The sequence below is a fragment of the Artemia franciscana genome, chromosome 5 (assembly GCF_032884065.1).
Source record: "Artemia franciscana chromosome 5, ASM3288406v1, whole genome shotgun sequence".
Classification (NCBI taxonomy): domain Eukaryota; kingdom Metazoa; phylum Arthropoda; class Branchiopoda; order Anostraca; family Artemiidae; genus Artemia; species Artemia franciscana.
Genome location: NC_088867.1, coordinates 59827722 through 59852701, shown reverse-complemented (window position 1 = coordinate 59852701; position 24980 = coordinate 59827722). Strand labels below are relative to the sequence as shown.

The window sequence follows — 24980 nt, the reverse complement described above, 5'->3', positions numbered from 1 at the left end:
ATTTTTCCAAATTAACCGTCCCCCCACTCCTCCTCCCAGATGGTCAAATAGGGGAAAAGACTATTTTTAATTTAATCTGGTCTGGTCCTTGATACGGCTGCCAAATTTCATTGTCCTAGCTTATCTGGAAGTGCCTATACTAGCAAACCGACAGACAGAATTCGTGGTCGCTATATGTCACTTGGCAAATAAAAAGTGCTATAAAAACGAAAGGGGTTTTAATCGATTTGATCCGTAAAAGTACCAAGAACAGTTGAAATGAAACGGAATTTAAAGAGGTTTGACCAGTAAAAGTATAAGGAACAGAGACAATGAAATGAGTATTTTAATCAATTTGAACAGTTAAAGTACCAAAACAGTGAAAATGAAATGGAAGTGAAACAGATTAATCATTAAAAGTAACAAGAAGATCAAAAATCAAAGGGTGATTTGAATCAGTTTGACCAGCAAAAAGACCAACAACAGAGACAATGAAATCATCATCAGTTATATGCATATCAGTTATATGCACCAAGCACCATGAAAATTAAGGAGGGTTTTAATCAGTTTGATCTGTAAAAGTATCAAGAACATAGATAATGAAATGAGATTTGAACAGGTTGTCGGTTTTGATCGGTAAAAGTACCAAGAGCAATGAAAATGAAACGGGATTTGAATAGGTCGGACCAGTAAAAGTATCAAGAACAGAGACAATGAAATGAGATTTGAATAGAATTGACATTAAAAGTACCAACAGCAGAGACAAATAAAAGAACATTTTAATCAATTTGATCAGTTAAAGTACTAAAAAAATGAAATTGATATGTTGTTCAAATAATACGTAGTCCACATGCTTTGTGCGCACGTAATGCATAGCGTGCGCACGCGCTTACTGAACCCAAATGAACCAAACTAAAAATCAGTTAATACAATGTAACCTAAATGACAAATCAATTGTATTGTCATCTATAGCTTAAAAATCATCATTTTTTTAATGAGCGCCAAGCAAAGAAGAACAAGAGCTAAGAGCTCATATGGCACTTGTGACGAGGCATGAAGAGCTAAGAGCCAAGAGATTATATGGTATGAGCTCTAACAAAAGTCTATGAATCAATAGAATTCAAAAAATTTCTAATTTTTCAGAATTAACCCCCCCCCCAAAAAAAGGCAAATCCGTTCCAATTATGTAAATCACGTAGCTAAGACTTCTGCTTATTTTTCCCACCAAGTTTTATCCCGATTCCTCCCATCTAAGCGTTTTCCATCATTTTAGGTTCCCCCACCCCAAACGTCCCCCAGTGTCACCAGATCCGGCCGGACTTCAAAATAAGAGCTTTGAGACACGATATCCTTCTAAATATCAAATTTCATTGAGATCCTATCACTCGTTTGTAAGTTAAAAATACCTGATTTTTTTTAATTTTTCACAACTTCCCCCCCCCCCAACTACCCAAAACAGAGCAGATCCGGTCCGGTTATGTCAGTCACGTATCTTAGACAGGTTTTTATTCTTCCCATCCAGTTTCATCCTGATCTCACCGCTTTAAGCATTTTCTAAGATTTCCGGTTTCCCCCAACTGCCCCCCCCAATTACGCTGGATCCGGTTGAGATTTAAAATAAGAGATCCAAGTTACGAAGTCCATCTAAATATGAAGTTTCATGAAAATCCGATCACTCCTTCGTAAGTTAAAATACGTCATTTTTTCTAATTTTTCAGAATTACCCCCCCCCCAATAGAGGGGATCCGTTACAATTATGTAAATCACGTATATAAGACTTCTGCTTATTTTTCCCACCAAGTTTCATCCTGATCCCTCCAATCTAAGCGTTTTCCATCATTTTAGGTTCCCCCACCCCAAACTCCCCCCCCAATGTCGCCAGATCCGGCCGGGACTTAAAATAAGAGCTATGAGACACGATATTCTTCTAAATATCAAATTTCATTGAGATACTATCACACGTTCTTAAGTTAAAAATACCTCATTTTTTCTAATTTTTCAGAATTACCCCCCCCTCCACTACCCCAAAGAGAGCGCATCCGTTCCGGTTATGTAAATCACGTATCTAAGACTTCTACTTATTTATACCACCAAGTTTCATCCCAATCCCTCCAATCTAAGCGTTTTCCATGATTTTAAGTTCCCCCACCCCAAACTCCCCTAATGTCACCAGATCCGGTCGGGATTTAAAATAAGAGCTTTGAGACACGATATCCTTCTAAATATGAAATTTCATTGTTATCTGATCGCCCGTTTGTAAGTTAAAAATACCTCATTTTTCAAATTTTTCAGAATTGGCCCTCCCCGCAACTACCCCAAAGAGAGCGGATCCGTTCCGGTTATGTCAATCATGTATCTAGGACTTGTGTTTATTTTTCCCACAAAGTTTCATCCTGATCCCTCCACTCTAAGTGTTTTCCAAGATTTTAGGTTTTCCCCTCCTAACTCCGCCCCAATATCATCAGATGCTGTCGAGATTTAAAATAACCGCTCTGAGACACAATATCCTTCCAAACATCAAATTTCATTAAGATCTGATTAACCGTTCGTAAGTTAAAAATACTTCTATTTTTCTATTTTTCACGAATTAACAGGCCCCCCACCCCCCCTAGATGGTCAAATCGGGAAAACGACTATTTCTAATTTAATCTTGTCCGGTCCCTGATACGTCTGCCAAATTCAATCGTCCTAGCTTTCCTGGAAGTGCCCAAAATAGCAAAACCGGGACCGACAGACAGACAGACAGACAGACCGACAGAATTTGCGATTGCTATATGTCACTTGGTTAATACCAAGTGCCATAAAAAACCAAATGGAATGGTTAGGTTTCACCTTAAAAGTTTTTTTCAAAGTGACTTCTGTTTTGTTACGTTTCACCTTAAAACTTATTTTTTCGCATCCAGACCAAACCATAGAAATCAAGATCAAACCATAAAAATCACGGCCAATCTCTAAAAAAATATGGCCAATACATAGAAATATCGACAAATTCATAAAATTAAGAGAAAATTTTAGAAACTAAGGCCCTCCTCTTTAAATCCGGACAAATTTATAAAGATTAAGAAAAAACATTGGGGGAGGGCAACAATTTTGGGAGAGCATTGGGCCCTGGATGGGGACTCTGGTCCTTGATGGGAAATTGGGTCCTGGATGTGAATGTGGGGCCCCAAACTCATGCGCAAGCCCGGTAATGGAAAACCAATGTGCTAAGGGTCATTAGATTTAGATTACGATAATGATACCTGTCCGGTTGTAGTCGTAATCAATTGTCAATAATCTACAATCGGCTCTATACCATTGTAGTACGAAAAAGATCTTTATCGACTGTACATTAAAATCCATAAAAAACTTCGTTTATGAGACGTCATGTCACTTCGTACTCGCTTCAGTAATTGTACAACATACTTGGCAAACCAGAACAAGAATTTTCCTTATCAACCAGAAATTTCGATAACATCATGGCTGCGCTTATAACCATTGAACAGTTTTGTTGAGAAAATAAACTTGACATGCGTCCAAGAATGTCCTTATCTTAAAAGACCAGACGTGAGGGCTGTCACAGAACGTATTTATTGTTTCACTGACATCACGAATCATTACACAATACCAGATAACGCATAATTCTTGATATTCTCTGAAACATGCCAAGGAATTCTTGGAAATCAGGATATAGGCCCGCGTGTATTCATTTTCTTGTTTCATCAAGAAAATAAATGATTACACAATACCAGATAACGTATCATTCTTGAAATTCTCGGAAACATGCCCAGAAATTCTCTGAAATCATGATATGTGCCTGCTTGTATTCGTTGTATTGTTTTACCGACAACATGATTATGCAATACAAATAACGCATCGTTCTTGAAAATTCTCGAAATTCCCGGAAACCGATTTGCTTGTTCTTGGATACGTTATTCTTGGAATATTGTATCCTTCTTGAAATTCTCGAAAATCATGATATGGGTCTGCTTGTATTCGTATTGTTTCACCTACAACATGAATCATTATGCAATACCAAATCACGCATCATTCTTGAACTTCTTGAAATACTCGGAAACCGGTTCGCTTATTCTTGGAATGATGGTACCCAGAAACAAATAGATGGTTGCATTTACCAAAAATCCAGCTCCAATTAAGAAAATCGACTGCGAAATTTACTTAAGGTGATTCTCCGAGGTTTGAAGCCAATGCTATTTTCCTATAGCAGTGTAATGCGTATTAACAACAGACACGAGCAGATTCTTTGATGAAAAAATTACTGTGGCTTCATTGAAAGCTTTGACATGAATATGCCGAACAAATTTGCATTTTTTTTCTTTAGAGCTTCATAAAAAATTAATTAGTGGGGACACCTCTAATTTTTAAAAGTAGCAATAAAATTACTTTTAGAAGACGTAGAGAATTGTAAAGTAGCCTCTCCATTTGCCACAAGATTTCAAAAATTTTAGCCGTGAATTTTTTTTTTATTATCATCAGTTTCCTTTAAAATTTGCCATTTAAGATATTCTTCCTTTACTGTTTAAAAGGGTTTTACTAATCATATAGCCTTGATTTTTGTGTCGTTTTGTAGATCTTATACCGACAAATAATCCCAAAGATTGTTAATTTTGTAGTTATAACAGATGATTTTTAGCAATAATTCTTAGTATTCAAGATTTCCTCCTTTCTCATTGGCTTAAGCACTCCTTGAGGGGTTTGCCAGAATGTCATTAAGAATGTTGACATCTCCTTAGCATTAAGACCAGATTTAAAAGGAAGCTGAAAACATGTATAATTGGCAACAACACCTTGAGGCAATATCATTTTAACACCATACGAATTGGAATTTGTTAGGTTACAAAGCAGATAACAGTTTGGCTTTACAAGTAAAGAAACACCGATTGTAGGCCTATAAAATGTATGAACATTATTTTTAAAAAGAATATTATTCTTAAAAACACATCATTTTAAACATTATTGGCCTTTAAAAGTAAAGAAACACTGATTGTAGACCTATAAAATGTATGAACATTTTTTTTAAAAAAGAACATTATTCTTAAAAACACATTATTTTAAACATTATTGGCCTTTAAAAGTAAAGAAACACTGATTGTAGGCCTATAAAATGTATGAACATTATTTTTAAAAAGAACATTATTCTTAAAAACACATTATTTTAAACAATATTGGCCTTTAAAAGTAAAGAAACATCGATTGTAGGCCTATAAAATGTATGAATATTATTTTTAAAAAGAACGTTATTCTTTAAAACACATTATTTTAGACATTATTGGCTCTTAAAAGTAAAGAAACGCCGATTGTAGGCCTATAAAATATACGAACATTATTTTTTTAAATCTAAAGTTGTAGGATATTCGTCCATTTTAGTTCCACGGGATCTCATTTTATTCCTAATAGTGCCGTATCTTAGAATATTTTGGTTTTTCCCCGTCATCTCATATAGTTGATGATTTATAAGCTCGTTCATAAATGACTGATTACCCCGGTTTGGAACCGGGGTAATCATATACTTTGCTTTACGGAGTAATGCATATACTTATTAAATTAATGTCATTTAAAGTGATATGCTCCTGAAGGTACATAATAAACATTAGGCACCCTTGCCCTGGGGTCATAAATACAGGTAAGGGAGGAAGGAAACCCCTTAGGAGTATTTAATAAATTTTTGAAACTACTTATATTTATATACTATTCATCAAAAACAAGAGCTAAGAGCTCAAACGGCACTTGTGACAAGGTCAAGAAGAGCCAAGAGCTCATATGATATGAGCTCTAGCAAAATTCTAAGAATCAATAGATTGCTTTAAAAGGAAAATCAGAGGCTTAATGCTGGTCGGGATTTAAAATAAGAGCTTTGAGATACAAGGTACTTCTAAATATCAGAATTCATTCAGATCCGATCACCCACTCGTAAGTTAAAAATACCTCAATTTTTCAAATTTTTCCTCTCCCTTCAGCCCTCAAGATGGTCGAATCGGGGAAAACAACTGTAACAAGTCAATTAGTGCAGCTACCTGACATGCCTACCAATTTTTATCGTCCTAGCACGTCCACAAGCACTAAACTCACCAAAACACTGAACCACACCACCTAACTCCCCCAAAGAAAACGGATCCAGTCCAGTTACGTCAATTACGTATCTACGCCGTTTATAAGCGTTTTCCAAGATTTCCAGTTTCCCCCTCCAATTCCCCCTCAATGTCAAAAGATCTGGTCGGGATTTGAAAGAAGAGCTCTGAGACCTGAGTTTCTTCTAATTATAAAATTTTATTAAGGTCTGGTCATCCATTCTTAAGTTAAAAAAACCTCAATTTTTCTAATTTTCCCAAATTAACAACTTCTAGCTCCCTCAAAGAGAACGGATCCGTACCAGTAATGCCGGTCCCCCCCTCCTAATGACACTGAATCTGGTAGGGATTTAAAATGAGAGATCTGAGTTTCGAGGTCCTTCTAAATATGAAATTTCATAAAGGTACGATCACTCTTTCATAAGTTAAAATACCTAATTTTTTCTATTTTTTAGCATTAACCCTCCCTCCCCAACTCCCCCAAACAGAACAGATCTGTTCCAGTTATGTCAATCCCGTTTCTAGGACTTGTACTTAGTTTTACCACCAAGTTTCATCCCGACCCCTGTACTCTAAGCATTTTCCAAGATTTTGGGCCCCCCCCAACTTCCTCTTCACCGGATCCGGTCGGGATTTAAAATAAGAGCTCTGAGACGTGATATCCTTCCAAATATCAAATTTCTATAAGATCCAATCTCTCCTTCGTCACTCGAAAATACCTTTTTTTTTTTATTTTTCAGAATTAACAATCCTCCTCCCAACTCCCCCGAAGAGAGCAGATCCGTTCCAGTTATGTCAATCTCATATCTAGGACTTACGATTATTTTTACCACCAGGTTTCATCCCGATCCCTCCACTCTAAGCCTTTTCCATGATTTTAGGTTCCCCCTCCCATCTCTCCCCCAATGTCACCGAATCCGGTCGGAATTTAAAATAAGAGCTATGAGACACGATATCCTTCCAAACATCAAATTTCATCGGGGTCTGATGACTCTTTCCTAAGTTAAAAATACCTCATTTTTTCTATTTTTCAGAATTAACCCCCCAACTCCCCCAAAGAGAGCGGATCCGTTCTAGTTATGTCAATTGCGTATCTATGACTTTTGCTTACTTTTCCCATCAGGTTTCATCCTGATCTCTCGACTCTAAGCGTTTTCCAAGATTTTAGGTTCCCCCCTCAATTCCCCCAATATCACCGGATTCAGTTGGGATTTGAAATAAGAGCTCTGAGACGCAACATTTTTCCAAACATCAAATTTCGTTAAGATCCCGTCACCCGTTCGTCAGTTAAAAATATTTCATTTTTCTATTAACCGAAATTTTTCTGAAATATTACCGGCCCCCGAAAAAATATTATTTTTCCGAATTAACCAGCCCCTACCCCCTCCAGATGGTCAGATCTGGAAAATGACTATTTCCAATTTAATCTGGTCCGCTCCCTGATACGCCTGCCAAATTTAGCTGTCCTAGCTTACCTGGAAGTGCCTAAAGTAGCAACTAAATCTCAACGTAATTAGAGTTTACTTATCAACATGGTTTGGATATGCTATTCACCAACACTAATAGTTAACCTATAATAGTCTACTATTCAAACAACCCTAATAGGTTAAGGTTAACAATACTGCTACTAATACATTATGACCCCTAAACAATCTCTATACTATTCGCATGTCAATGAAAAATCCACTTTCAATATTCACTTTCAGTGTCGGACCAAGTAATTTTCTCACATCCACCGTCTTCTGGCTCCAAAGTCCGTTTCATTCCGCGATTTGCTGCAGCCCGGACTAAGGCAGGCTCTCTAAGTGGCATGTTCCTAATCAATCGCGAGTCTAATATCTCCGGAAGTAAACAATCGCTCCAAAACTCCTGAAGCTTTGGTAATATGGACAAAAAATATTCTTTTGATCTCGGAATAGTTAAAATTTCCACATCATGCTCATGGTGATATACCACCAAGTGACATTCTTCATGATTGGTGATTTCTAGCTGACCTTGAATTTGAGCATAGTATTTGTGATTTTTCTTTAACTCCAATTTTGAATTGTGTGACCATAGGAAAAAATTCTTTACCAATCCTTTTTGGGATGCCACTTCCCTTATGGTCATTCCTCTGGGAATATTATGGACAGTCTTCACTTCAACTGGTGTGCCGTTTTCTAAGCGACCATCAAGAGAAGCTCCAAGAAACTGGATATTTGGATGAATGAGTAGTCCCATTTGATCTCCTTTTATTAATGATACTCCCTCTCTCTGCTCGTACGCCGTCAGTGCAATAGCCTCCAGTTGAATTCCCCTAAGCATTGGAATAGATTTGAAATTAGAATTAATTCGGATATTCTTGACTATGGGTGCGGTTGGAGTATTTTTTTTGCGAGAAGCTATTCTATGAAAATAAGTGGCAGTAATCCTTTTGCTCCTCTCAAATATCCAGTTATCATTTTGCCCCATTGTGTTTACGTAGATCTCCTGCAGTTTGGCTCCATCCAGATTCATATTTTTTGCAACATAATCAGCCTTTGCGATTTCAAATTCCTCTGGATTCATATCAGGCTTGTTGCAATTTGGTCCGTAATTTTGATCGCCTTTAGGCAAACTCCGATTCTCTTTCTTTTTGGCCATATATCTCCCACCCATGGTTGCGTAATATCTTTTCAGATTTGTTTTTGTCCGTTTCCGAAGATTAGAAGTTTTCACCGTGTATTCTTTTGTTATTTTGCAAGGACTGTAGCCAAATGTTTTTTTCCATGTAGAAGATTGCCATTTCGGGCCCAAGGAGTAGGATAGGCTTGCTCCACTTATCCTAGCATGGTATGACCATCGTTTCGAGCGGCTTATTTGTTTTCCGCCTACGAATTTCACTGCAACAGACATATAATTCTCGGCAAGATTGGTCGTTGCATCGTTTCTTAATAAGTCCGCTTTTTTACAAATATTTTCCACGCCAGCTTTTACATCCTCCAAAATAGTTTTCGGAAGGTTATTATAGCGGTTCTCCACAGTTTCTAAGACCCCATTCTTTTTGGCACAGCCAGAATCACACTCTTTATGATTACCAAACACATGCTCTGGGCCTCTTCGTAAGAGTTGTCTTAGATTTTCGGCAGACCCACCATCAGCCGAGTTCTTTTTTATTGCACCTCGTAGATTTTTGGTTAGCTTTAGAATTATGTCATTTGAAAGAAATTTGCTGTGCATCCCTTTTTTTGTCTTCACAACATTATGGAGGTATTTTGTATAGTTCTTGGTCACGTGATTGGCACATTCTTCTTTTTGGATATATGATCCGTATGAAACACTTTGTCTTAGCTTGTAAAAAACACTAGAATCGCCGTCTCCGATGTATTGTAAATACTGAAGGTTATGCATGGCTTCACTTTGGCGAAAACCTTCAACAAGAATGTCGGTTTCCATGCTCTTCGAGGGACCATTGTAGTTCATAAAGCAAACATGATCTTTCACTTTCTGGTTTGCCTTCTTTGAGCTGAAGCAGAGGTAACAATATTTATTTCTTATTCCTACATATAATAATTTTTTCGTAAAGGCATCAATGATTACCCCAACACAACCTTTTGCAGTATAATCGTGTCCTTTGCTGCGTTTATTCCAGCCACCATAACAGATCACCTTAGTCCAGAAAAAATCGTTGATAAACCTGTCCTCATGAATGGCTAATTTCAAGGATTCACGACCATTTTCTTCTAAGACATCTGATAGTGCATCCATCCATGCGTTACCAACTAAGCGTTCTAAATTCATAAACGTTTTCGGATTCATATTTTTTATTCCCAATACACTTAATAATTCGTTCAAAGATGCGTAGCCTCCTCCGGTCCCCATGATACCCCATACAGCTTTCACGTTCACGTTGCCTCGTAAATTGCTGATCTTCTCTTTTTTGTTACCTAATATCTGTTCACTGAAATTTGTTAGGTATTCTTTTACAGTAGTGAGGGGGGCTTCCGGCTCACCTTCTACTCGCTTTTTCCAGCCACAGTCTTGGCAGATAACGACGAGCTTTGTTTGGAGTCCAGTGTTTTTAATTTCTTTCACGCAAAGCTTTGATTTCCCGTCCTTGCAATTGAACTGATGTTTTATTGCTTCTATAAACTCACTAAGCAGATGACGCAAGTTGACTATACAATTTACATCTGGAATTCCAGACAAATCGATTCCAAAGTGTTCTCCTGGCGAACCAAAATCGCAAGAGCTACCAGATGGCGCATTTTTACTAACCGTAGAATCATCTATAATAGTTAAAGCCGGATTCGGAGTTTCGGAAAGCCTGGAACAATTTGGAGACACTGGAAATTTTTCTTGTTCTGGTAAACTTTCTTGTTCGGGCAAGTTTTTCTTCCTGAAAAAAAAAAACAACAAGAGCTAAGAGCTCATATGGCACTTATGACGAGGTCGGAAGAACCAAGAGCTCATATGGTATGAGCTCTAGCAAAATTCTAAGAATCAATGGATTGATTGAAAAGGAAAATCAGATAATTAATGCCGGTCGGGGTTTAAAATAAGAGCTCTAAGACACCAGGTCCTTCTAAATATCAAATTTCCTTAAGATCTGATCACCCACTGGTAAGTTAAACATACCTCATTTTTTTAATTTTTCCTCTCCCTTCAGCCCCCCTCAGATGGTCAAATCGGGGAAAACGACTTTATCAAGTCAGTTTGTGCAGGTCCCTGACATGCCTGCCAATCTTTATTGTCCTAGCACGTCCAGAAGCACCGAAATCGCCAAAGCACTAGACCCCCCTAACTCCCCCAAAGAGAGCGGATCCAGTCCGGTTACGTCAATCACGTATCTACGATATTTGTTTATTCTACCCACCAAGTTTCATCCCGATCTCTTCACTCTAATCATTTTCCAAGATTTTCGGTTTCCCCATCCAACTCCGCCTACTGTCACCGGATCTGGTCGGTATTCGTAATAAGAGTGCTGAAGCACAAGATCCTTCTAAATATCAAGTTTCATTAAGATCTGATCACCAGTTCATAAATTACAAATACCTCATATTTCTAATTTTTCAGAATTACCCCCCCCCCAACTCTCCCAAAGAGTGAGGATCCGGTCCAGTTATGTCAGTCACGTATCTTGGATGTGTGCTTATTTTTCCCACCAAATTTCATCGTGACCTTTCCACTCTAAGCGTTTCCAAGATTTCCGGTCCCCCCCACAATTCCTCCCAATGAAACTGGATTCAGCCAGATCTAAAATAAAAGATCTGAGTTGCAAGATCCTTCTAAATATGAGATTTCATTAAGATTCGATCACTCCTTCGTAACTTAAAAATACCTCATTTTTTCGAATTAACCGTCCAATGTCCCAATGACCCAAATTCATTGAACAAAGAAGGTATTGAACTGATAATCAGCCAGGTTTATGATTCAATCACGCTCAAGTTTAATCCAAAGTTTGCAAAATCGAGCAGGCTCTTGTTAGTCTGAGATTTCAAATTGAAAATTTGGAGGAGAGGATTAGTAGAATAGAAAAAAAGCTTGATAATTATGATCAGGAGTCCATGCTTGATAGCCTTGTATTTCATGGGGTAAAGTAGTTACCTGGTGTAGACACTCATACGACAATATCTAACATTATAAATAGCAAAATGTCTGTGCTGGGCCCTTTACTTTATTCAGTTTATGTGAACAAGACGCGCGTTTATCTAAAGGATACATATATTGCTAACAGTATTTGCAAAATCCGCAGATGATTTAATAGTAAAAGCTCATATTACTCTCAAAAGATTAGAGATGTTTACAAGTTTAAGTTTGCTGTGTGTGAATGTAAAGAAAAATTCTTACTGACATTTTGTAGAGTGGGTGATTCTGTTGATATAAGTAGTAAAGTTCTATTAGGTGAAAAGCTGCGGTACCTCGGCTTCCATATTGATTCAAATCTATCGTGGAAGCATCATAGCGACATTATCTCCACCAAAGTTGCACGTGGAGTTGGCATCCTCAAAAGATTGAAGCATATTCTGCCGGAATGTACTCTGCACGATATATTTTGCTATAATCTACCCATATATCATACGGATGTTTAGTTTGGAGAAGCAATTTTATGTTAATTACAAGCTAAATGGCTTTCTCATAGTTTTGATCGGACGATTTCGCTAAAAAAAAAGGGGGGGGGGAAAGGAGGCCTAGTTACCTCCAAATGTTTGGTTACTTAAAAATACAACTAGATTTTTTTTATTATATTTTTACAAACGTTTTTGTTAGTAATAAACATACGTACCTTACGAATTAGCTTATGTGACGAACTTATATATGTTTGTATTTTTATTACGTATATGAGGGAGTTTGCCCCCTCGTCAATACCTCGTTCTTTACACTAAAGCTTGAATTTTGTCCCAAATCTTTCAGAATGACCCTTGAATCACAAAGGCCGTAGAATAACTAATTGAAGTTACTAAAAATACTTTAGCGTAAAGAGCAAGGTATTGTGGAAGAGACAAACCCCCTTATTTAAGTAATATTTTATGCTCGTTTTAAGTTTTAATGTTGATCATTACTTCCATTTGAAAAAAAATATTTTCTTATTGTCTTTTTATAAATGATGCTAGAAAATCCTGCGACCCCTTCATGGAAATTCTCTTCCCTCATGAAAAATTCCTCCATGGAAAGATCCTCCCACGTAACCTGCCCCCCCGACCCACCCTAACCCCAACACAAAAAAGTCCCCCTGAAAACCTCTGTACACTTCATAATTAACAACTACTATGTGTAAACAATGGTCTAAGTTTATAAGTTGCCACCCCTCCCCCGGGAACTGAGGTGGATTTAGTCATCCCCAAAGACATATTTATTAGATTTTTGACTGAGTTAAACAGAATGGTTATCTCAAAATTTTGATCCGGTGACCTTGGAGAAAACTGTGCGTTGGAGGGGGCCTCGGTGCCCTCCAGTTTTTCGGTCACTTAAAAAGGACACTAGAACTTTTAATTTACGTTAGAATGAACCCTCTTGCGACATTCTTGGACAACTAGGTCGATACAATCACCCCTGAGGAAAAAAACAACAAAGAAAAAACAAAAAATACGCACCCGTTATGTCTTCTGGCAAAAATACAAAATTCCACCTTTTTTATGATAGGGGCTTGAAACTTCTACAGTAGGGTTCTCGGATACGCTGAATCTGATGGTGTGATTTTGTTAAGATTATGTGACTTTTAGAGGGTATTTCCGCCTATTTTCTAAAATAAGGCACATTTTCTCAGGCTCGTAACTTTTGACCGGTAAGACTAAACTTGATGAAACTTATATATTTAAAATCAGCATTAAAATGCAATTCTTTTGATGTAACTATTTGTATCAAAACTTCGTTTTTTAGTGTTTTGGTTACTATTGAGCCCCTTCGCTCCTTACTACAGTTCGTTACCACGAACTGTTTGAAAATGTAACTTGTACATGAATAAAAGTAATATAATCTACAATAACGTTGGAATAGAACTTACCAATGTCTCAGGTTTTCCCATCCTTTATTTGTTCTTATTTTTTTTCTGCCCATTGTGAAAATTCAAATGCTAAACTGTTATCTGACTTGTAACCAACCAAATTTCAATGGTCAGCTGTTACCAATTAGACATGTGAAAAAAATTTAAATTCCCTTTAAATCCGATCGTAATAAACAACAGTATTTAAATATTCTGGTACAACCCTCAAGAGAGCAATTAAGTCAATGAGAAAGGAGAAAATCTCGTTGCGTATTTCAATGCTATAGGAAATAGAATTTGCTTCAAACCTCGGAGAATCACCTTAAGGTACTGTGACGCTTAACATCAGTTGGCCAGCGCCCCAGAAACAATATATTGATTTGCTTAAAAAGTCGCAAAAAAGTTGATAAAAAACAGGGGAAGCTGTGGCAGGATGGGCAAAACATGGTGGGGGGGTCATTGAGGCCCTGGATGGGACTGTGGGGACCCAAGCTCATGCGCAAGCCCGGCAATGGAAAACCGATGTGCTCAGGGTCATTACATTACAATAATGATTCCTGGTCGGTTGTAGTCATAATCAAGTATAAATAATCAATTGTCAATAATCGGCTCGTTACAATTATAGTACAAAAAAGATATCTATCTATTGTATATTAGAATCCATATCAAAACTTCGTTTATGAGACACCATGTCACTTCAAACTCACTTCAATTATTTTACAACAAACTTGGCAAAAGATTCAAGAATTTTCCTTATCAACTGGAAGATAAGATAACACTATAGGCCCACTTGTATCAATTGAATGGTTTCATCGAATATATTGCTCCTGGAACAATGTTAAATCTTGTAGAAGTTTTTAGCTGGATAGGACTAGTATCTCCAATAGGGACTAGTAACTCCATAGCACATTGGTATAGAGCACCGCTTAAACTAACGGGATATGGGGCCCACTTGTACCCATTTTGGCCATACTACTATTGTCATGACCTGAATACATGCTCATGTAAGTATGCAAATGAGGTTTATTGTAGATACAAATGAGGTTTAAGCTATAACCTCTAGAGCCTCAGACTGTATATTCAGGATTATTGCCCCCATCACTATCTACAGTTGCATTTGGTAAGTTACAGACACAGTCGCAGCTGCAAGCAGTTTCAGCTGCGTTTGCTTGCAGTCGCAACCAAAAGTAGTCACAGTCATGATCGCAAATAGTTGTAATCTTAAATGATTTATATAGGCTATTGGTATTAGAACTTTTTTTTTACTTTCACTTACGATTTACCCTGGTCATTCCTTACTTACAGTGCGTTGCCAAGAATCGATTGAAAGATCTTCTTGTAACGTTTATTGGACATAAAATGAAGACGAATAGAAATCAAGTGTCTCTTAAGGAAGTAAAGAGCAAAGTTGAAATTAAAAACGAACAAAAATCATTGGAATTGCAGATTATGCAACAAAAAACAAACCAGCTGGAATAAACCGACTCATGATATTCCCTTAAACTTCAGCTGGTTCTTTTTTTAAGAGAATTATAACCATATAATAAGATTTAGATGTGTTATTGCATAATCGGATATGTCACAAGTCAGATTATGTCACCTAGTTTACGGACATTTTTTTTTTTGTACAATCTGCAAAGCAATAATTTTGTTTGTTTTTTAGTTTCGACTTCGCTCTTTACTTCTGTAAGAAAAACTGTTTTTAAATGAATTTTAGTCAAACGGTAATCTAAAAATGTCGATTTGATCTCATGTGGGGCTCTAGGGATAGACAGTATTCTTCCATCACTTTCGTCGCCCTAAAAAGCGTACTAAAACATCAATTTCCATTAAATGAACCATCCTCCACTGTGTATAATAGACAGAAAAAAAGATATACATTGGACCCATGCCACTATTTACCAAATCAATGCTTCTGCATTGACTTAGTAGATTTGCTAAAGCTTAGAACTACAGTTAGGAAGCTTTCTTTGGAAAACAAAGTCATAAATTGCACTTAAAGGGATGGTAAAATTCTAGATTAGTGGCTTCACAGAAAAAAACACCTACCATTTCCACGTTTCTGGAAATCCTCCCTCCCACCCCCCGACAATGGTATCAGATATGGCCCTAAATAATATTTCCGCGAAGTAACGAAATTATATTAACCTAACTCAATCAAATTACCATCTCTATACATTAAATATTTGAATATTTTATATATTTTAAATATTTTGTACAGTAAAGATTCAGTAACAAAATTATGAAAACTACAACAAAGAATTATTGTAACCTGTCAACAATTGCTCAGGTAATAGGAACATTTACCTAATTTTAATGTGGATGAAAATGAAAGGGAACATGATAATCTAATTAATAAAAATATGCTGCATACTATAAAGTAAGAACTAACTTAGGGGTTAAGAGCTTAAAGGGATCAGGCCAACTATGCGGCTTATTACCAGTGAATATTTTAAGCAATCCACATGAATATAAATGCGAATGGAATTAAAACAGAAATGAAAAGGAAATTAGAAAGAGAGATTACTTAAATATATAGGATGAGCCCTTGAGTATAAAGGTAGTCCCTAAGTGTAATGTGTATACCCCCCCTCTATATGACCACAAATACATGAAACTGAAACGGTCTCACAAATACCTTCCCGGGACATACTTTAGCCTGTAGACCCATCCCTGAAAGTTTCATTTTCCTAACCTAGACCCTTTCTGAGATAGCAAGGAGTCAATTAACTAGAATTTTACGAAAAAAATAAAAAATAAATAGATAAATAAAACTCTTCTATGCCATATTCAAAAGGTAATACCTCAACATTCGAACCATTTTAGCTAGAACTTATCACAAAACTACCAGTGTAACAAAGCGCAGAGACAAAGTTGTAGTACGCAACTTCAACGATTGCCTGTTATTTCCATTGAATCATCGCGTAGTGATTGAACTGGTTTCATTCTGACAGACGGCAAATAGACATAACACAGTAAAAAACTAAGAAATCTGTCTTTGGTGTTGAGCTATCTTGATGTTACTTAAAAAGAACTGGTATTACAAGGAAAGGTGAAATGTCATTTCGAAAACATCTCCAGTGTTACCACGAGCCATTTGAACCGTAATTGTCTCAGATTTTTCTTTTGGTTGTTATTACATATATGAGGGAGTTGCCCCCTCCTCAGTACCTCCCTCTTTTCGCTAAAATGTTTGTGAATTTGTAAAAAGCTTATTATTATAATTAAACGGTCCTTTTCTGTCAGGAGTCATTCTTAGATAACTGGAACAAAAAGTCAAACATTAGCGTAAAGAATGAGGTATTGAAAAGGGGGCAACACCCTCGTATACGTAATAATTTCTCTTCGCTTTAAGTTATAATATTGTTCCTTACTTTCAGTTGGAAAAAGAACTTTCTTTTTAATCACAACACAAGCCGAAGACATAAAATATCTTTGGTTTATAATCAAATAAAAATCATAGTTACGAAGCTACTTAAGATAATATTAAATGCTAAGATTGCCCCAAAAATACCACAAACTAATTATTGTTTATATCGGCCATTATTTAAAAAAAAAACTCTTAACTTTAGCGTAAAGAGCGAGGCACTGACGAGGGGAAGAAACTCCCTCATATAAGTAACATGCTGTTCAATTAGAATAAATGGCTTTTTTGAAATTACTAAAAATACTTTGGTATAAAGAGCGAGATATTGACGAGGAGGCAAACCCCTCATATACGTAGTAATTTCGGTTCTTTCGTTTTCAGTTTTTATGTTGCTCCTTACTTTCAGTTGAAAAAACTTGTTTTTTTATATTTAATTTCTGATTTTTTTTTTAAATAATGCTAAGAAACCCAGCACCTCCTCCATGGAAATTCTCTTTCCACAAGAAAAATTCCTCCATGGAAAGGTCCTCCCACGTAACCCTCTCCCCCACACCAGAAAAAATCTCCCCTGAAAATGTCTCTATACTTCCCAATAACCAATACTAGGCCTATATGTAAACAATGGCTCAATTTTTACATATTCACGATTTCTGGTTCCCCCGTCCTATTCTCCCCCCCAAAGTCACCGAATCTGGTGTGGATTTAAAATAAGAGCTCTCTTCTAAGTAAGAGTTCCTTCTGAATATCAAATTTCATTAAGATCCGGTCACCCGTTACAAATACTTAATTTTTTCTATTTTTTCCGATCCCCCCCCAAGCTCCCCCAAAGAGAGCGGATTCGGTCCGATTATGTTATTCCCGTATCTTGGACTTATGCTTATCCTTCCCACCAAGTTTCATCCTGATCTCACCACTCTAAGCCTTTTCCAAGATTTCCGGTTCCCCCTCCAGACCCCCCCCCCCAATGACACTGTATCCGGACGAAAGATAAAATAAGAGCCCTGATACAAGATATCCTTCTAAATACCATATTTCATTAAGATCCGATCACCCGTTCGTAAGTTAAAAATATCTCATTTTTTCAATTTTTCCAAATTAACCGTCCCCCCACTCCTCCTCCCAGATGGTCAAATCGGGGAAACGACTATTTTTAATTTAATCTGGTCTGGTCCCTAATACGCCTGCCAAATTTCATCGTCCTAGCTTATCTGGGAGTGCCTAAAGTAGCAAAACCGGGACCGACAGACAGACCAACAGAACGAAAGAATTAAAAGAGTAAAGAGCTAAGAGCTCACATGGCACTTGTGACGAGGTCGGAAATGCCAAGAGCCAAGAACTGATAATGCATGAGCTACAGCAAAATTCTAAGAATCAATGGATTGATTTAAAAGGAAAAATCAGAGGCTTAGTGCCAGTCAGGATTTAAAATAAGAGCCCTGAGACACAAGGTCCTTCTAAATATCAAAATTCATTAAGATCCGATCACCCACTCGAAAGTTCAAAATACCTCAATTTTTCTAATTTTTCCTCTCCCGTCAGCCCCTCAGAGGGTCGAATCGGGGAAAACGACTTTATCAAGTCAATTGTGCAGGTCCCTGACACGCCTACCATTTCCATCGCCCTGACACGTCCAGAAGCACCAAATTCGCCAAAGCACTGGAACCCCTAACTCCCCCAAAGAGAGCGGATCTAGTCCGGTTACGTCAATCACATATCTACGACACGTGCTTATTCTACCCACCAAGTTTCATCCGGATCTCTCCACTAGAAGCGGCAAACCCCTCATATACGTAGTAATTTCGGTTCTTTCGTTTTCAGTTTTTATGTTGCTCCTTACTTTCAGTTGAAAAAACTTGTTTTTTTATATTTAATTTCTGATTTTTTTTTAAAATAATGCTAAGAAACCCAGCACCTCCTCCATGGAAATTCTCTTTCCACAAGAAAAATTCCTCCATGGAAAGGTCCTCCCACGTAACCCTCTCCCCCCACACCAGAAAAAATCTCCCCTGAAAATGTCTCTATACTTCCCAATAACCAATACTAGGCCTATATGTAAACAATGGGCAAAGTTCATAACTTGCAGCCCTTCTCCCGGGGAGTGTGGGGGATTAAGTAATCGACAAAGACATAGTTATTACATTTTTCGACTATTTTGAACAAAATGGCTATCTCAAAATGTTGATCCAGTGACTGAGAAAAATGAGCGCGGGAGGGGGCCTAGTTGCCCTCCAATTTTTGGTTACTTAAAAAGTGCCCTAAAACTTTTGATTTGCGTTCAAATGAGCCCTCTCGCAAACACTAGGTCGATACGATCACACCTAGAAAAAAAAACAACAAATAAACACGCATCCGTAATCTTTCTTCTGGCAAAAACACAAAATTCCACATTTTTGCAGATAGGATCTAAAAACCCCTACAGTAGGGTCCTCTGATACGCTGAATCTGACGGTGTGATTTTCATTTATATTCTATGAATTATAGTGATTGTTTCCTCCTTTTTTCAAAAATAAGGCAATTTTTTTCAGGCTCGTAACTTTTGATGAATAGGAGTAAACTTGATGAAACTTATATTTTTAAAACCAGCATAAGAATCCGATTCTTTTGATATATCTTTTACATCAAAAGAATCGCTTTTTTGGAGTTTGGGTTACTATTGAGCCGGGTTGCTCCTTACTTACAGTTCGGTACCACAAACAGTTTGATAAAGTTACTTCGATGAGAACACCAAAGCAACCGGATTAAAACATATCAAATTGTAGTTAAGTTAACTTATTCTATAGCAAAATAATCCCATCGTTTGCTATCATTGATGCCATTTTGCCTTGAAAACGGAATTTTGATATCACTAGATGTATCAAAAGAATTGGCATATGCTGATTCAAGTGTATAAAATTAGTTAAGTTTAGTGTTACCCATCAAAAGCTACGACCAAAGTTACCCATCTAGTAAAAAAAAAGTCAAACTTGAGCGTAAGGAGCGAGGTATTGAGGAGGGGGTAATCCCCCTCACAAACGTAATAATTTACGATCGTTATAAGCTTTGATGTTAGCCTACTCCTTACTTTCACTGAAAAAACTTGTTTTTTCATTTAATTGGCTCTTAGGACCACCCTTCCCTTTGGAATATCTCAAGGTTGCAACAAATTATGGGGAGGGGGTAATTTTAGACAAGCTATTATCCGAAAAACACACATTAGCACCAAATTGAGGGCATTGAAGGTGGAGAGGGGCTCCCCTCGTATTTGGGATAACTTTCAATGTGACTACAAAAAGGAGACAAATCTAAAAAAAGCAAGCCTTTTCAAATCTATGCAGACAGCAAAAATATGTTTCTTAACGAATTAAAATCGAAAATTACATAAAATGTCAATTTATTTTCTTCCTTTTTACTTGGAACCTAAATACGTGACATATTAATTTAAAGCCAGAGAAAGAAAATAAAATTTCTCTAATAAGTCATAGTCGAATAAGGGAAACCGAAGGAAAATGTATTCAACAACTTCAGGAAAAAACAAAAACAATAGACACTTAAGCAAACATAGGACATTACCATTCTAATTTGGATAGGGTGAAAAAATTATAGGCGAGAAATAGACTAGAAAACATTTAAAATATCATAAAAAAAAGAAAAGTGGTCGGCGTTAAATAACGCATTAATTAATAAGGTAATAATAGATGGGAATTAAAATCGGGGTCCAAAAACTGAGGACCACCCTAAAATTGGAATTGGCATTGGAATCGAGAAAAAGTTCCAAATTCTCAAAAATATTTTACCATTAAGTTTTATTTTCAAACTAGCAGCAGCGCCTGTTGGGCGGCAGACATAGAAAAAAAACACAAAAGTAATAGTATATACTCTTTTGAGGATTGAAAAAGATGTGTTACCCCCCCCCCGTCCTAAATTTAAAATTTTACTAGCTTTGCTATCAGTAATAAATAAACAGATGAAAATAATTTACAGAAGTAAATCATTCCCCCCCCCCAAGGACATATCTGGGATTTTTGTTTGGGGAGGGGGGTACAAATAAGCCACTTAAATGTGTTTTGGTTATATTTTTTCGAGTAGGGCAAAAATTTCAGGGAAGGGGGGCGTAAAACCAGGTGACCCCCCCCCCCACATGAAACGAAAAAAAATCTAAAGAAGAGAAAACGAGGAGAATAACAGCCAGAGAAATATAGAAGAGAACTATGCAAATATTTCGATCGAGACCTCCGCTCGACCCTCCTCAGTGCAGAATAAGAATAAGGATAAAGGTCCGAAGGACAATGTAAAAGCCAAACCTAAAAGAACTAAAAGAGGAAGAAATAAAATAAGTACTAGAAGAACTAAAACTAAAAGAAGAAGACCCTTTCTAGGTAACAATTATGATAGTGAATGGCTTCTCAAGCTTTCATTTTATGTAATCAAACAGTTCGTGGTAAAGAAACTCTAGGTAAAGATAGTAACCGAAACTCTAAAAAACGGAATTTTGATACCGATAGTTACATCAAAAGAATCGCATTTTCATACTGATTTCAAACTGATTATATATTTTTATCCGGTTGCTTTGGTGTTCTCATCGAAGTAACTATATCAAACTGTTCGTAATACCGAACTGTAAGTAGGGAGCGACGGCTCAATAGTAACCAAAACTCTAAAAAACGATTCTTTTGATGTGAAAGACATATCAAAAGAATTGGATTTTTATGCTGATTTTGAATATATACATTTCATCAAGTTTGGTCTTACCCATCAAAAGTTACGAGCCTGAGAAAATTTTCCTTATTTTCAAAATAGGGAGAAACACCCCCTAAAAGTCACAGAATCTTAACGAAAATCGCACTGTTAGATTCAGCGTAACAGAGAACCGTATGGTTGAAGTTTCAAGCTCCTGTCTACGAAAATGTGGAATTTTGTATTTTTTGCTACAAGACAGATCACAGAAGCGTGTTTATTTGTTTTTTTTTTTCCGGGGGCGATCGTATCGACCCAGTGGTTCTAGAATGTCGCAATTGGGCTCATTCTAACGGAAATGAAAAGTTCTAGTGCCCTTTTAAAGTGATCAGAAAAATTGGAGGGCACCTAGGCCCCCTCCCGCGCTCATTTTTTCCCAAAGTCACCGGATCAAAATTCTGAGATAGCCATTTTATTCAACGTAAACGAAAAACCTAATAACTATGTCTTTGGGGACGACTTACTCCCCACAGTCTCCGTGGGAGGGACAGCAAGTTACAAAGTTTGACCAGTATTTACATATAGTACTGAGTATTGGGAAGTGTACAGAGGTTTTCAGTTTTTTTTTATTGGGGGGGGGGGGGTGTTGAGGGGAGGGGGTTACTGGGGAGGATTTTTCCATGGAGGAATTTGTCATGGGGGAAGAGAATTTCCATGAAGGGAGCACAGGATTTTCTAGCATTATTTAAAAAACAATGGAAAAATAAATAAAAAAAAGTTTTATCAACTGAAAGTAAGGAGCAGCATTAAAACTTAAAACGAACAGAAATTATTACACATATGAGGGGTTCACCTCCTCCTAATAACTCGCTCTTTACGCTAAAGTATTTTTAGTAATTTTAACTATTTATTCTACGGCCTTTGTGATTCAGGGGTCACTCTTAAAGAATTATGACAATAATTTAAGCTTTAGTGTAAAGAACGAAGTATTGACGAGGGGACGAAACCCCTCATATACGTAATAAAAACATACGAATATAGAAGTTCGTTACGTAAGTTACGTATATTTTTTACTCATGAAAACGTTCATAAAAATTGAAAGTTCTAGTTGCCTTTTTAAGTATCCAAAAAATTGGAGGGCAACTAGGCTTCCTCCCCCGCTTCTTTTTTTTCTCAAAATCGTCCATTGAAAACTATGAGAAAGCCATTTAGCCAAAAAACAATTAATATTTCAATTTCGTTTTAATTATTCAAGTGCTGAGAGCCAATTTAAAACATGCATTAATTCAAAAACGTAAAAAAACAGGGCTTTTTTAACTGAAAGTAAGGAGCGACATTAAAACTTAAAACGAACAGAAACTATTCCGTTATATGAAAGGGGCTGTTCCCTCCTTAGCGCCCTGCTCTTTACGCTAAAGCTTTTTACTGTTTTAAAAAGTAGAGCTGAGAGAAAGAGTCAAACATTAGCGTAAAGAGCAGGACACTGAGGAGGGAACAGCCCCTTTCATATACGGAATAATTTCCATTCGTTTTCGATCAGAATTAAAAAACGATCAGAATTAATAAATTCATTATAAATGGGGCTGAGATATATTTCATCAGAATCTCTATTAAGAAGGACCTTTTGGTGGATACACTTTTTTTATATCAGCTGCCTCCCTGAAAACTTGCATGAGACCTTTAACAGGAGGAATAATGGAGGTGTTATCAAACAAAATGAAATGATGTGGGATGTCAAAGACATGTTGAGACAAAGGCGGAATCGAAAGCCTCAGACCTTTGGCATAGCCCCATGGCTTTGTCGATTGAGGACCTGTGTTCCCTTGACATCTCCCCCAATTTTTGGTGGCTCCTCTCAATATAAAAACAGCCAAAGAAGAACAGGGAATGTAGAAGAACAGGAAATTCTATAAACACCACTACTCAGAATGGGGCTGATTTTATCCTTGGCACAGTTGAAAAACCTCTGTTTTATTTGAACATTTAAAAGTGACATTAAGGTTATGTTTTCTTAAAAATCTTCCCAGTTTATTTTATTTATTTTTCTTTCTTAATGATGGACATCTTTATCAAACAGTTCGTGGTAACGAACTGTAGTCAGGAGCGACCAGGCTCAATAGTAACCGAAACTCTAAAAAATGGAATTTTGATACCAATAGTTACATCAAAAAATGGCATTTTAATGCTGATTTTAAATATATAAGTTTCATCAAGATTAGTCTTACCCATCAAAAGTTACGAGCCTGAGAATATTTGCCTCCTTTTAGAAAATAGGGGGGAACACCCCCTAAAAGTCATACTGTCTTAACGAAAATCACACCACCAGATTCAGCGTATCAGAGAACCTTATTGTAGAAGTTTCAAGCCCCTATCTACAAAAATGTGGAATTTCGCATTTTTTTGCCAGAAGACAACTCACGGATGCGTGTTTATTTGTTTTTTTTTCCCAGGGGTGATCGTATCGACTCAGTGGTCATAGAATGTCGCAAAAGGGCTCATTCTAACGGAAATTAAAAGTTCTAGTGCCCTTTTTAAGTGACCAAAAAATTGGAGGGCACCTAGGCCCTCTCCCACGCTCATTTCCCCCCAAAGTCACCGGATCAAAATTCTGAGATAGCCATTTTATTCACGATAGTCGAAAAACCCAATAACTATGTCTTTGGGGACGACTTACTCCCCCACAGTCCCCGTGGGAGGGGCTGCAAGTTACAAACTTTGACCTGTGTTTACATATAGTAATGGTTACTGGGAAGTGTACAGACGTTTTCAGGGGGATTTTTTTGGTTTGGGTGGGAGAGTTGAGGGGGGGTTACATGGGAGGATCTTTCCATGGAGGAACTTCTCATGGGGGAAGAGACTTTCAATGGAGGAGGCGCAGGATTTTCTAGCATTATTTAAAAAAACAATGAAAAAATAAATATGAAAAGTTTTTTCTACTGAAAATGAGAAGAAGCATTAAAACTTAAAACGAACAGAAATTATTACGTATGAGGGGTTTACCTCCTCGTAATACCTCGCTCTTTACTCTAAAGTATTTTTAGCAATTTCAACTATTTATTCTACGGCCTTTGTGATTCAGGGGTCATTCTTAAGGAATTGGGACAAAATTTAAGCTTTAAGGTAAAGAGCAAGGTATCGACGAGGGGTGAGCCCCCTCATATACGCAATAAAAACATACGAATATAGAAGTTCGCTACGTAATTTAATTCGTAAGTTACGTATATTTTTTACTTATGAAAACGTTCGTAAAAAATTAAAAGTTATAGTTGCCTTTTTAAGTAATCAAAAAATTGGAGGTCAACTAGGCCTCCTCCTCGCTCCTTTTTTCTCAAAATCTTCCGATTAAAACTATGAAAAAGCCATTTAGCCCCAAAAAATTAATATGCAAATTTCGTTTTAATTATTCATGTGCGGAGAGCCAAGATCAAACCAAGCATTAATTCAAAAACGTCCAGAAATTAAACAAAAGAAA

The 24980-nt window shown here is 37.0% G+C and overlaps 1 protein-coding gene across 2 annotated transcripts in view; it reads right to left on the bottom strand.

The window, feature by feature from the left end:
- Positions 1-24980, bottom strand: part of LOC136027660 (poly [ADP-ribose] polymerase 1-like) — a 94868-nt gene that overhangs the window by 57872 nt on the left and 12016 nt on the right. The window contains exon 1 of one of the 2 annotated variants that reach the window (XM_065705100.1): positions 16293-16411. The exons of the other annotated variant lie outside the window; for it this stretch is intronic. Within the exon in view, the coding sequence (XP_065561172.1) occupies positions 16293-16309 (17 nt within the window). The 5' untranslated portion in view covers positions 16310-16411. Of the gene's footprint in view, positions 1-16292; positions 16412-24980 lie in introns of those variants that run through there. 2 annotated transcript variants of the gene reach the window in all.